This window comes from Gavialis gangeticus, unplaced genomic scaffold (genome assembly GCF_001723915.1).
Source record: "Gavialis gangeticus isolate Ggan-Ray unplaced genomic scaffold, GavGan_comp1, whole genome shotgun sequence".
Classification (NCBI taxonomy): Eukaryota; Metazoa; Chordata; order Crocodylia; family Gavialidae; genus Gavialis; species Gavialis gangeticus.
In genome coordinates this window covers 88,667,671-88,682,709 of record NW_017729024.1, presented here as the reverse complement: position 1 = coordinate 88,682,709, position 15,039 = coordinate 88,667,671, and the positions used below count along the sequence as shown (strand labels likewise).

Sequence of the window (15,039 nt, the reverse complement as noted above, 5' to 3'; positions counted from 1 at the left end):
AGGGAAGTGGTGCTGGCTCCTACCCTGGGGATCTTTAAGAAGAGGCTTGATGTCTACCTGGCTGGACTCATTTGAGTCCAGTTTTTCTCCCGCCCAGGTGGGGGGTCGGACCTGAAGATCTACAAGGTCCCTTCTGACCCTACTTCTATGATACTATGAATGGGGGGGAGGCTGAGACCCCAACAGAGGGAACAATATTCATATACCATCTGCTAGGCACGGGGCACGGGAAAGGGCAGGTTTTGGAGTCACACATCTAGCCTATAAGGCTTAGGGTGTCCCGTGAGGCACTGACTTGGAGTGGGACCTGTCAAGGGGTCCAAGTACCCTCAGGGTCTAGTGGGGTTCAACAGAATCATGGCCACACAAACTCACGGGCAGCCTCCCTACTTATTATCTTTACCAACAAGACACAGCAGGAAAGATTAAAAGGTGCCCGCAGGGTGAAGCTGGAACAGTCACGGAGCCCTAAGAGCATCACGGCCATCCCTGGGGACCCCGCACCAGGACATGTAGTTTACAAAATCCATGTTTTTTACACGAGTGATCTGACTGACATGGAGAGAGGAAGACCCTCCCAATCCGTTATAGGACTTGTCTATTTTTCGTTACAATCTTTTTAGGGGAAAGTGAGTATGTCTTCCATTCTATGCACATCCAGTGCTGCAAACTACAAAGCCCAGACCTTGATTATGGCCTTTTGGCAGTACAAAAGTTCATACAGTCATCATCACCATCATAACAATGAATAAAATCACAAGTATAATTCTCTAGCTGCAATCATTATTCCCTAGCTGTCATCAAGGAGAAACACAAATGAGTCCTGCCACATAGATTCAGATGCAGCAATTGTGAAATAAGTTTGGCTACCCTCTTGAACTGGTACAAACAATGCGGGGGGGAAGGGGGGAAATCCACCAGTACTGAATTTTTCCTCCAAGCAAATACCATCAGAATGCAGGGACTCAAAAATAATACCACACAAACTGAAAAAGTAGTATGTTGTTTGTAGTTTCGGAGACTATGTTATTAATTGAAATAATTCTGTTTCCTATAAAAAAAGAATGATGCAACTGGAACACTATATTAAAGAGAGAGAGATCTGTGTATATATAGAAAATACAAAGAATGCCATCTACTGGAACACAGAAACGAAGAGCACTGTTTATTAGCTGGTAGATAGTTATCACTCTTCAGAAGTGAGCAATAATGCTACTGTTTTCTATTGCAAATGACTTCCCAAGTCCAGAGCATAACAATCTTCTCTTTTTCTTGTGCTTTCTATGTACTTAACTGGCTGCATTAAGACAGAAACATAATTACTTTTCTTCCCTCAAATAAAACTTTTTTCATAAAAACTGACAAACAAGGCAGGAAAATATAACAAAATATATAGAATATATATAGAATATTTTGTTACATTTTCCTGCCTTGTTTGCCAGTTTTTATGAAAAAAATTTTATTTGAGGGAAGATAAGAAATGGAAGGAGAAAGAGAACAAAATATATAGAATATTTTGTTCTCTTTCTCCTTCCATTTCTTATCAATGATATTTTGGATGGAAACATAATCTTAGACTACAGGTAGGCAAAATACAGCTAGCATGATAAGCAGCCACCTGTGAGCAGCCAAGTGGGTAGAAAGTGACCAAGAGCTGGAGCAAGAGTCCCATGTGTTGGGGCAGCTTCCCCCCCACTGCCTGGTTGGGCATGTGGTGCCTGGCAAGCGTCTGCCCTTCCCTGCACTACCTGCTGCAGTGCAGCAAGGGCAGGAGGAAGAGCCACTGGAGGTGAGGGAGCTGAGCAGTGCCCAGGTGGCTGTAGCCACACCGGGAGCAGCCCTGCCAGGAAGCTGTGTGCGCTGACCAGGGATGGGGCTGGGTGCAGGCAGAAGAGTGGTATGGGCTCCTCCAGGCAGGGTTCAATCCCATGAGGAGTACTGTGAGGGCAGCTGTGGCCACATGGGGGGTAGGCAGAGGACCATACCTGCTCCACACCACCCAAGCAAGCTCTGCTCATGGTGACCCATGACACTGCATACATTTTGACTTCCTCTTCACTCCCATAGTTGAGCTATGCTGTTCTTTCCCATTTCCAATGATTCCTGTTTCTTCACCAGCCTAAAATTTCTGGCAAACATCCCCAAATAGTTCATCCAGAATCTCTCTGCTGCCCCCTCCCTCAGCCTGTCACACATGGTCAGTGGGGCCCTGCCTTTCGTGAGGTGAAGGTGGACCAGGTTGCTCTGCACCTCATCCTTATATAAATTTTTGAAGGATCCCAGGATTCATGACAAAAACACTAGATTCCAGTAATGAGTGTGGAGTGGTGCTAATTATCACATGGATTATGGGGGATACCTGGAAAATAACAACAAATTTATGAATCGTCCATATGCAGAATCTAATTATTGGGGGCAGGGAGAGAAGGTTGTCTTATATTTTGGGTCATCTTCAAGTAAATATGGTAATTACTGTTCTTGTTGGATGCAAACAAACCTGTCAGTGCAAGTGCAGCTCCTATATAAAAAAAAATATATATATACAGCATTTTTAGTCCAACGTTGGGAGATTACCATTTCTGAGGTGAAATCTAATTCATCTTCCCAGTACTTCAGCTTTATACTTTATCTATATGGTAAATTTACTGTGCCCAGCCAGCAAGGGTGATTCAAACAAGCTCCAGGATCACTGCCTCCAAAAGTGGCAGTGTTACTGCATCCACACTGCCATGAGCGTAATAATTAGCAGAGGGCTCAACTAAGTGGCACTGTCATTCAGCAATGCTAATTAACCTGCCCAAACCACCACCCAGACACAGCAACATTGCTTTCAGTTTAGGAGACAACCCACCCAAAGCAGTGCCGTGTGCTTGAGACACTTCTACCACGCATTAGGCATGGCTTTAGACATCTTTAGCAGAGTAAGAATGGCACATTTATCCAGCAGTTATGTGAAGCAACTGCTTTTGCATAAAATAAAACACAAATTGACCAGTACACAAAAAGCAAATGGTTTAAAACTCATTTTCCCTTAAACTTTGAGGTGGGTGCAATATTGAGGGTGAAAGGTCAGTGCTTCATTAACTGAAGCCAACTCAATTAAAATTGTAGTTTAATGAAAAAGTCAAGATGATCATAAAAAACCCAGGTCATCCGGAGAATATCACTAAAAATCTCAAACATCCTGTGCTTAATTGGCAGTAAATTTCTTGATCTGGCCTACTGAGGAGTGGCAACCCACTACAAAACACTCTAATACAATTCAAAAGACAGAACTCCCCCTAAAATAAACTAAATAAATATATAAACTTAGCAGTTGTGAAAAGAACTGGGTGGATAGAGTGTTCTCTATATTCTTTCTTCCCTACAGGGAAACGCTGTTTCCATTCTGATGTTGCTTTATGTTATCTATATTCACTCAAGTGAATTAAAGTAGAGGTAAAGGTGGGCTGAGTTATGGGGTGGAAGGAAAGTTATGGGACAGAAAAACAATTTTCAAGAGTGTGTTTTAAGCATTCTTCATTAAAAAAATGCAAGGGAGTCTCAAGTCACTTTCTAGTGAAAACCAAGATAGTGCAAAGAATTCTTAATTGCAACAAAATCGGAAGCAAAACATGTTTCTGGTGTTTCTTGATCATGCAAAATAATCCTTTTCTAAAAATTAAATGTCTTTGCTAGTTGCTCACAAAAACTAATGAAGTTCCCACAGGCAAATACTGTCACACTGCTGAAAACACTGTCCAACAAAACGGTGGTCCACTACCTGTAGTGCTATGCTAAGAGCCTAAAAGGCTCAAAGGTATATTTTAAATTTACTCCTTGCTGATAGTGTGCTCCCTGCTGTGCAAAGGAGAGGAAGAGACAGCCCCTGTCCACCACAGTATGCGTTTTAAACTGTTATTCTTGCAACGAGAGGACCCTGCATCCAGAATGATCACAAAACTACTTCCCTATCAGTGAAGCACACTTTCGTACTCACTGGGAACATCCCAATAAGCATGCACATGCAGGGACGTGAGTTTCCCACCGGACAAATAACAGCTGTACATATTTGTGCCGTTATTTGTCCCCAGGTATGCCCTGCACATGTGCTCCAGGGCACAGCAAAGTGACCTGCGTGAGGTAGGGGAGGCTGGGGCCAGCATCTGTGGGTCCTGGGGGCCTCATGGGGCAGCAGCAGCAGCAGGCCAGTGTAAAAAAAACCCACCATGCTGCAAATTAGCAGTGTGGCAAATGAGTGCATGTGCACTGCATGCAGTTTACAATGCCTCGAACTGCTCTGAGGCGCCCCAAACAGCACATGCACACTTGTTGGGATGCACCCACTGGGCCCATCTACACGTGCCATTAAAGTGACGTGATAAACTCTGGTCCAGTTTGCACCAGTGTTTATCAGAGCATCTTAATGGCATGTGTAGATGGCTCAAACTGCTGTGGTCTTGGGTGCATGTGCAGACACTGCACCCAGAACCAAAGCAGTTTGAGCCAGTGTGGAAAAGCCTTGGATTGGCAGGGAATCCAAGGGGTCGTGGGGCTGACTGGGCACAAGATTGCCCCAGCATATGGAGCCTTGTGGCTAGGTAGTAGGCAGGGGTCTGGCCCCCTGCTGCCTGGGCTGACCAGGTGAAATGTATGCCCTGGTCACTGTTTACATGTGTATTTAGGCACAGTTATTTTTGCTGCCATAAAACAGTACTGTCCCTGATAGTACTATTTTATGGCAGCGAAAATTAGTTTGCTGTGGTCTAACAGCGTTGCACATGTAGACTGTGATGCTTTACACTGCAGCAAATTAATCTACTGAGCAGCTAAGCACACGTGTAGATGCACCCACTAACAGCTGAGTTATGTCCAGGCACTCATACACAGCCCATTGCAAGTTCAAAATTAAGCCAAATTTTATATAAACAAATTAGACAGAAATGCCAATATGAATGTCCTCAACCCAATTTACAATATTGAATGGATATTTAAAACTTTCATATAGAAAGCTACTCCAAATTTAGGAACTTTAAGAAATTACTTGACATAATTAAACAAATTATCCAAATCATAGTTTTAACACAGAAATGTGAGCCTCAAATATGGCATTTCAAATAAAATTATATCAAACAACAAAGATGACAGGAAAATATTTATGGATTTATGTGAAAGAGAACAAACACATAGAATTCTAGTCACATACAAGTTACAACATATTAATACAATTAGTAGAAATATTTACAAAACTGCATTGCAAGGCAATTAATAGAACATGGCTTTACTGAGTCTGTAGATACTCAAAAGAACTGCACAGTTCCATAGAGGAAAGCTCAACAACAATGCAGGCCATTAAAAATAACTAGCAGTGTTGACAGACCTCTGTCTTGCACAGTATTATCCTTTATGAGCCTTACAGGGAAGCAAGGCATGAAAAGAAGGTACCTTGCACAAAGGAAAAAAAACTAATAAGGATTGAGGTGTGTGACCGCCAGGCTTCAAATAACCGCTCTCGAGCGGTTTTTGTTCTACTGGTGGATGTCAAGCACCTCCCGGGTTCGTGTCATTGCCAGAGTAGTTCTCTTCTTCCCGCGTTGCCAACCCTGTTTTCACCTGCCATGACTTGGTGTTCCTTAGTAGGTGGGGTCGGTTACAGGATACTCGATGGCCCGGGGTTTGCCCGGCAGTCGCTCACGGGGCTCCGCCACCCCTACACCCCGGCCTCACGCCTCCTTCGGTGTGCCGCCCAGCTGTTATCCGCGGCCTCTATTCGCGGGGTCACCCTCTCCGCTGTTGTGTCTAGATGCCAGTGGCTTAAGGCCCTGCTTGCCCATGTGGGCCTACCCCACAGCCCTTCACACCTCCATCCCTTCCTTCAAGGGTACATACAACCACGAGGGGGGAGTCCTACCAAGGCTTCTCCACAGTCCCGCCCCTTGGGCACTCGTCTCCTATGCTCCTTTGCCCGGGGTAACACAAATAAACATGTTAACCAAAACCAACAAGTAAGCTATTCCCTGCCCCTTACTATCCTTTTCCCCGGAACCTAACAGGGAGGGGACGTTTTCCTCTTGACCCGTTGCTTCCCGGATCCACTCCCATCTGTTCCTCAATCCGATGGAACCTGGTGGCAATACCCACCCCGACCACAAACCCCTTTAGGGCTCTCCCGGGGTCTTTGCCCCCGTCGTGCCTTCCTCCGTGCCCCATCGTCCTGGCACTCCCACCTGGGTTCCACTCTGCTTCCAGGTGCCACTTCAGCTCCGCCTCTGGCAGGCAAACCTGTCGCTCCCTCGTTGTCCTGCACAGGCTTTCGTTGGGGTACTCCACTCTCCACTGCCTGCATCTGCTCCCGCTTGCCAGGCTCCCCGGGTCCAGTGAGTGGCGTCTTCCTTGCTGCCAGCATCAGCTGCGGCTTCATTCCTCGGCTATCCACCCCCTCCACAGCAGCGGCCGCCATTTTTTATTTCTGCCAGCCGGCCAGCGTCCAACACTGACGTCACTGGCCAGCCATAACTGCACAAAAAGGCAGCTAACGGGCTGCTTGGGTTCCTCCTTCCGCCCCATGTGCATCCTGTCCCGAGCTGCCGGTAAGTGCTGCTCGTTATTTTGACTCCCGGGACAAGGTGACTGCAAAATATTTCTTTACTTCTCTCCCACTGCTTTTCCAGCTTGTAATAGGAAACCCTAGCCCTGGTACTAGAAAGTGGGGTGGCACCCTTAAGGACAGAGGTTTCAGACCACAGCCTGCTGGCAGAGCAGGGGGTAAGTGGTAGCCCTGCAGGCTGGTCAGCTGACTGTGGATGTCATATGACTGAGAAAAGCTCAGGCCAGAGCTATATAAGCCCTGGGCTGAGCTAGCCAGGGCAGAAGGCCAGCCCTGGCTGTCACAGAGTGCCCAGGAGACTAGAGAGAAATATCTCTGAAGGCTGAGGGAAAAGGACAGAGGGACCCAGAGAAAAAGAGGTGCTTGGAAAGCAGACACTCTGCCTCTTTTGTTTTTCTTCTTATGTTATAGCTCAGGGGCTTAGTGTTATTTTGCAGTTTAAACCAGCAGTTTGGGCTGGGACTGTGAGAGGCAGTATAAGGAAGTCCCATTAGTGCCTGTGAGGCACATGATAGCTTTGAGCCCTGCCAGGGCCTGAGTAGTTACTGAGCCTTAAGTGGGCAGAGAGCACAAGGCACAATGAAAGACAGGGGCTGGACCCAGAAGCCAGGCCTAGAACAGTGGGCTGGGGCTGTGAAACCAGGCAGAGTAGAGGGGTGGAAGCCGAGACGGCTAAGGCCCCAACAAAAGGCAAAAGGAAAGGCCTAGAGTGGCCTGGAGATGCCGGGACAAGTGTCCTATCCGACTGGAGATTCAAAATCTGCAAGGCACGGGGTATGGTGTAGGGATGGTATGGAGCTGTGAAATTAGCCCTTAAGGGAAGAGCTCCACACCTCTGGGTATTCTTTGGAGTGAACCCAGATCTGCCCTGGGGCAGCCTCCCCTTTGAGAACCAGAAGGAACATCAAGACATGGCAGGTAAGTAAAGAAGAGACTGTTCCCAAAGCAAGTAAAAAAAAGGGGGACTCTAGGGTGCCTCCAGGGGTTTTTGACTCCCCTGGGGATGGTGCCCTGTTACACAACTCCAAAGAAAACTTCTTAGTAAGTGCATGTGGCTTTCCAAAGTAATGCAACTAAATAAGGCTACTAATCTTTATGAAAAAAATGAAAATGTTTTACATGTATAAGATTATACCAGAAAGAAAAGCCTGAAAGGCTTTTAACAACACTTCAGAATATTACAGAACTGGTCTTTTGTTTCTGGAACATCAGCTCAAGAAAAACCTGCAGCATGACTGAAATTAATCTGGCAAGTCTGCTTTGGTTCCACCAGGCAGCAAGCCCATGTTACAACCACACATACTGCATGTCTCAGAAATCTTTGCTCAGAGCAGGCCAGATGTCAACTAATGTTGAAATTAAATCACTTTCATTCTTAGACAGTGGTTTCACCAGGTCACAGTTGATTTCATGGGTGAGAAGTCTGTAGAAGTACACATCTTGGCTTCCTATGCTACATCTGGGTAGTGCCTGAAAAAGGGACACTGGATTCCAGTGCTACAACTTGGTTAGGACTATTACAAATCTCTCTGGATTTTTTAATTGCATCTAATTCTAAAATGCTACAGAATATACATCTTGTAGTTAAGTAACAAACTTTATCTTTGCTCACTGTATTTTGTAAGATATCTTAAAGATAAACACAGTCAAAATTAAGCAAAAGTTTCTCTTTCTTATTTCCAATGTGGACTGTCTGTGAGAAGAGAGATAGTCTTGTAGATATTTCCCTCTTAATGCCGAATATGCACCTCTTCCCATTTAGAAGTATGTACCATGCCTATGACAATTTGAGCAACTCTTTGCAAGGGAAGATGATATTTGAAAGGATGTCAATGTAGTTTTTTTCTATTTTTAGAATACCAGCCAATTTAGCAATAGAAAACCATGTAAACAACCATTTGTCCACTGATCCTGAAAGGTCTGTAGGTTACTAGAGGTCCATAGCCTACTATTTGGGACCCATTGTTTTAAATATTTAAGTTGATATTGCCATGTTTTCTTGCATACAAGACACCTTTCCCCAAAAATAAGCTGCTGGAAATTAGGGGCAAGTTTATAAACGAGGAAATACAGTAACAGCAGTTTCTTCAGTGTAAGTCCCCAGGGTTTACACTGAATGTGAAATGTGAAAGTAATGCTATACATGCTTCAAAGGGAGCAGCACAATCCGCATGCTGGACTTCTTTGCTGCTGCTACTCAGTTACTTACCGCATGTTCAAGGAAAGATCCTTTTTCCCCCCTCATTCTGCCCTTCAAAAACAAGGTATGTATCTTAGTTAGGGCCATGGTATATGTGAGAGAATACGGTACTTGTTAAAGATAACATGCAATTAATTTTAAGATAAAAAACACAATATAATAATCTATCTTAGCTGCTGGCAACATGTAAGGGATGCACAAAGGTGCACATGCACACCCTGAGTGTGGCGGTGCACCCCCACCACTAGCCACTGCTGTTGGCAGTGTCTGCGGGTGGTCACCAACCTCCAGTAGGAGCTCACCACCCCCCCACCTCTGACAGCACCACAGCCACTTGCAGGACCTCCCCACTTGCCGCCACCACACTCCTGCTGCCAACAGCACCACCACCACCTGCAGGAGCTCGCCATGCCCCTCCAGTCTCTGGGGGCACACAGCGCTCATGATCTCAGCTGTTCCCAATCTGTAGTATGGGTACCACCAGTAGTATGCAGACAACCTGTCAGTGTTATGCGTTAACAGATTTATTTTAATTATTTTATATGATAAAAATTTGCTGGTGGTATTTAAGGTTGTATCGTTGGTGGCTGCACAATCTGTCAGAGTTTGGGAAGCGCTCATCTATCTCCATGTATTTGTCTACAAATAAAAAGGAAATATGGAGCTGTAGGACCTTCTTTCCAGTCTTCCCCACTTGTGGGGATTTTTTTTTTTTAGCACCATCATTTATAGAGCAGGCACAGAGACCTAGTGCAGAAAGCACATAGAGTGAGTCTTATGTCAATCTTAGGTGCAACGTGCCTATGATTGTGTGTCATGCAAGAAAACTCTGGGAATTCAGGTAAAATCCATCACCTCATCTTTAGAGATATACGTGAATAATAAGTGAATCTGTCTGGGTAAGTATCTAAAATTAGAATTACAGCAGTTCTTTTAAGGCATCTTTACACATGCTCCGGGGGTGTGTGCAGGAGCTCCGAGAGCTGCTCTAATTAAAGTGCCCATAGCATCTCACGTATTCAGTATCCTGCGCTTCAAAGTAGCAGCAGGAGAGCTTTAACTAAAGCACATTTGACAAGCTTTCGTTAAAGCACCCCTGCCACCATTTTGAAATGTGGGGATGCTGAATACACAAGACACAGAGACTCCTGGAGCATGCTAATTAGTATGCTCCAGCAGACTTGATTAATCGAGTCTACTCCAACATCCTGTAATTACAGTGTATTGGAACAGCTTCTTTGCACATCTACAGGCACCCTTAGTGCCTCATTTAAGTCAGCAGGACTTTTGGCACAGATGCCATTTAATTCTGATATTTTACTAATGTTTTCTAAGAAGCAATCTGCACTTTTTTCCATTTAGTGCCATGGGGCTCCTTTGAAGGCCAGATCCAGCCCGGAGACAATGGTGTTGGGGAGCAAAGTGGGGGACAGTGGTAGTGCCAGCTGCAGGGATTGCAGTGTCAGGGCAAGCAGCAACAGGGTAAGCAAGACTTTATCAGTGCAGGCCTTGCTCTCCTTCCTGTTGTTGAAGGCCATGTTTACCAGGGCCCGTGGGCCTCAGATTCTGAGAAAGGCCCCATCCCGCTGTGGCAATGCCCCTCAACTTCTGGTAGCTCACTGATAGCTTGGCAGGCCAGATAAAGCAGCTCTGGGAACTGTACATTTAACATCCCTGTCAGAGTATTCCAAAACAAAAGATAAAGTTTAAAGTTAAGGTTCCCACAACAAATACATCTTGGCCTCTTCTGTATCTATATATATATTTATGTAGTTCTGTATCCTTTTTAATATGTAGCTTCTGCAGGAAGAATGAGGTAAAACATTCTAGAAGTGGATTAACACATCCAAAGCTCCTAAAGTCTCAATCGGATTTTCATTAAAAAAAATGAATTTGACAGCTCTCAAAATCAACCCTTCAGGGCAAAATGTTTCCCATGTGCATTGAGTATGAAAATGGTGAAATCATTTCTAGTTCGTGTTTGCAAAAGCCCAGACTTGGGACTTACTTACATCATACTCACCATCAGCTGCAAGGAAGATGCCATAAGGGGTGGTAGAATAAAATAATTTATTTTGCCTAGCCAGCTTTAAGAAAAAGTTTGGCACATTTTTTAAGACGAAAATTAGGTAAAAGAAAAAAACCAAAAAAATGAGAAAAATGTTTTGCCTGAATGCTAGTCTTTTTACCATTTAAGCCAATGAGGTCATTAGGTCAAAAAAAAAAATGAGTCACTTCAGGAGGACAACCCTATTTTGCCCTGGATGGGACACAGCACTACCAGATACCAATAGTCACACATGGATGGTGCTGGTGGCAGATGAATTTCCACCCTCAGGATGCATACAATGTACCTATGCAATCTCAAAATCCAAATCATGTATCAGGAAGATGCTTTTCTGAACCAAAACAGAGGAGAAAAAAGATCTACTTGCTGCCCAATAGCCATTTGGCAAGAACACTTGTGTAGGAAAATGAAATGTGAATTCTAGGGTTTCCTCAACCTGAGAGAGATTTAACGTATGACCCCCACTTCCCAGGAGAGAGGCCTAACAACTGTTAAGCTACGGAATAGGCTGGGTTGCCCATCCCTCCTGCTGAAGCTGGCCACTGGCCAGAAAGGAATATAAGAATCATGGGATCAGAAGGTGACCAAACAAGATGAAGCTTGACTGCACAATCTCCTCTCTCTATTTCAGACTCTGAAACATCATAAAAGAAGGGGCAAAAGACATAACTATTTTAAAAGAAAAAAATGTGTGTGCGCACGCGTGCACCTGTGCACCGGTGTGCGTGTGTCTGTGTGTATCCTTTACATAACACCTTTACCAAAAACTTAACCACTTTACTGAACAATAAATCCCAAACATATGGGTCTTCAGAACAAGCTCCAAAGCCTACTAGCTCCAACAGGATCTCAAGAAGGAAGTAGGTCAGGAGATGCATGAAGTAACTAAAGAAATGTGATTATGGTTAGCCTTTAGTTATTGAAAAAAATGTGATGTATGCGCCTGTCTAGCAAATATTTAGGCATGTATGTGACTTTACAGATATGTACATCATATTAAGATAAATAGGACTACCCACATTCATTTATGTACCCATCCTTAATATCAATCTCTTACTTTGTAAAACGTACAAATGTTTATTAGATAAAAAAGTACTAATTTTTTATCTAAGAAACTGAAGAAGAACTACTAGGGGTCCACTGATATTTTGGGGGCCAAAACTGATAGATAGCCGATATTTAAGGCGGCATATCAACTGATACCAATCCAATTTCTGATACAGCTGCCTCCAGCTAGTAAGTCCGGTGTGGTGGAAGGGGAGGGAAGGGGAGTGGGGGGGTTAGATCAATGCCCCAAATGAGGGAGCAGGGGCAGGCACTGCCCAGGTGGGGCAGAGCTGCAGGTCATGGGGGGAGGAGGCAGCTCCCACCACTGCTTGCACCTTAGAGGGCACGGGGGAGGGGGCGGTGAGCCCCCTGGATCTGCACAGGGCAGGGCGGGGTTGGCTGCAGCCGGGAATGTGTGGAGCTCTTCTCGGTGGGGACTGGGCTCGGAGTGGGCGCCAGCAACACTGGGAAGATGCTGCATCCACCCCAAATTTCGCCACCGCTCTGCCCCCAGCACCACCGCTGTCAGCCACCTGGCGCAGCCCCAGCTCAATGCCCTGCCTCCACCCACGCACCAGGTGGCTGGCAGCAGCAGTGCTGGGAACAGAGAAGCAGCAAAATTTGGGGTGGATGCAGCATCCTCCTAGTGCCATCAGCACCTGCTCTGAGCCCAGCCCCTGCCAGGAATAACCCTGTGCGGCGCCAGCTGCAACCCAGCCCACCCTGCGCAGATCCAGGGGGAACACCCCTCCCCCCCATGCCCTCCCAGGGTGCAAGCAATGGTGGGAGCTGCCTCCTCCCCACCCCCATGCCCTCCTGGGGTGCAACCAGGAGTGGGAGCCACCTGCCCACCCCATGAGCCACAGCTTTGTGCCCCCCCCGCCCTGCCTGGGCAGCGCCTGCCCATGCCTCCTCTCTCACCGTAGGGGGCGCTGATCTGCCCTCCCCCCCGACTCCTTCCCTCCCCCCTCTCATTCCACCACACTAAACTTACCAGCTACAGGCAGCTCTCCATGCTGCCAGGCTCTGCTCTTCGCTGCCTGAGTGCTGTGCTGCAGCTGCACAGGCATTTATAAGCCAAATTATTGGCCCCATTGGGCCAATATACAATACAGCCAGTTTTCTTTATATCATCACCTATCTGATATCGGACCAATGTGTACCTCTAAAAACTACACTGTTAGCAAAAACTAACAAATACATTATGTTAGCTCAATAAACTACTGTCTACAAGGCTTAGCTACTGTAGAGCTCCATTAACTGTTGGTATTTTTATCACAACCTAATTAGGGTCTCAAGTTGTGCGTGCATAAATGCAACAAACATGATGTGTTCTAAAATATAGATACAAAAAAGAATTTAAGCAAATACCTTTTTGTATTATGTAATTTAAGTACGCATACGCTTAAGTTATTTGCTGGTTCAGAGTGTAAGCAAAAAAAATTTGCACAGATGTGTGCCTACATAAAAACTCTATATCCAGCATAAAAGTAGTTAAGGATTCATTATGCTTTGTAACTCACTAAATATAACTCTGCACATAAGATTTTTTTCACTAGCTGTCTCTGAAGAAAATTTGGATACAATTAGTTTCTCCAAAGGAAAGAGAGATTAAACAAAACGGAAAAAACCCCAAAATTACAGAGCAAATATGAATTGTTTTCAAAACAAACAATGGCATTTCTCCAGATTATTTATTTTACCCTAATTGAAAGGTTCTCTTTTATAGCACTCTCTTTCCCTTATGATCTGTGGTCTTTATTTCTTACTTACAGTTACTAGATTTTGGGCTCCACTGTATTAAAGACCATTAAAATTATTCTAATTTAAACACATCTTTTTAACATTCAAAATGACAGACTAGCACAGATTGTGTTATAATTAGAGTGGAACACATTTCAACACAATATGTATGGAGGCTGTTTTTGGAGCGGTTTCTGAAATGACATGCTGTCTCTATGCTGTAGATGTAGCACCTTTAAATAATCAATTTAATTCAAAGCAGTCTAGGGGAGGATTCATTCGCTTACTCGTATCCAGCTGTTGGCCTTCAATTCCACAGGGCTCTGTGGTTCACTGCTGTACAGACAACATAAGCACCATATTAGAGTCTTCTGGCTTTCATCTACAGGGGGGGAAGCAAATAAGGTTACATTTTAAAAAAAAACCTCTCAAAATGAAAACGCTGAGTTACAACTCTTTATCCAAGATAACACCCAAAATATCCATGACTCGAATTTCAGTGTATTCTCAGTATTCTATAAAGTTCACATCACAAACTTAGTATTATTCATATGCAGTTTTAAAAGAATGCATGGTGTAGCGTGCAGTAACTTTTTAGCTAATATTTATATACAGTATTTTGCTTTGATATAATTAGCCATAACTACAAGTCACTGTTAGACAAAATTCATTACTATTTTGTTATCGAAGCTTACATGAATAAATCAAGTTTAGTCCTGGGTTCCAGGCAAATTATCTATCTTCTGTGCCACTACCACCGGGCCTTCTTTTCATGATGTCAAGGGTCTCATAGGCTTTCAGTTTTGGATTGGCAAAATCATTCATTATTAGGGTGCCAACTTAGGGTCCTATAGGGGACAGACTAAGACTACACATGCATTGGAAATCTGACTTTTCTGCTGCACACCACAGACAGACACGCATTTATTCAGAAGGATTTCACAATCTAGCTGTATTGCAACTTCCTCTTCAGGATCAGAGGAATGGTGTGGTGAATGGATAATGGGAAAATGCCCAATAGGTCTAATACACAACACAGTTCTACTGATCCATAATAGTATAGGTGTGAGAAGCAACAAGTCACTTCCAGTACTGCTTCATACCCTAAAGTACTGGTCCTGTCCAGGTTACAAAAACTACTGCAGGCTAGAACTGAGTATCGAGATTCTAATGCTTTTCAGTAAGTCAGTATGACTATGTAGCCAGTTCAGTCAGGAGTGTGAACAATTCCCACAGTTCCATTTTTAACGAGTTTAGGTATAAATGTATAAAATATATAATTATATATATAGTTTCATATAATGCTTTTTAAAATTATTTGCATAGTCTGAGAACTTGTATACCAAATGCCAGCCCAGACTAAAAAAATTGTGTCTGTATTATAAACCTTAATAA

At 44.3% G+C, this 15,039-nt stretch overlaps 1 protein-coding gene across 2 annotated transcripts in view; it reads right to left on the bottom strand.

Annotated features, from left to right (window-relative positions):
* FANCC (Fanconi anemia complementation group C) overlaps window positions 1-15,039 on the bottom strand; it is a 203,345-nt gene that overhangs the window by 117,268 nt on the left and 71,038 nt on the right. For both annotated transcript variants that reach the window (XM_019517352.1, XM_019517350.1), the window contains exon 5: window positions 13,932-14,026. In XM_019517352.1, coding sequence (XP_019372897.1) covers window positions 13,932-14,026 — 95 coding nt within the window. The remainder of the gene's footprint in view (window positions 1-13,931; window positions 14,027-15,039) is intronic.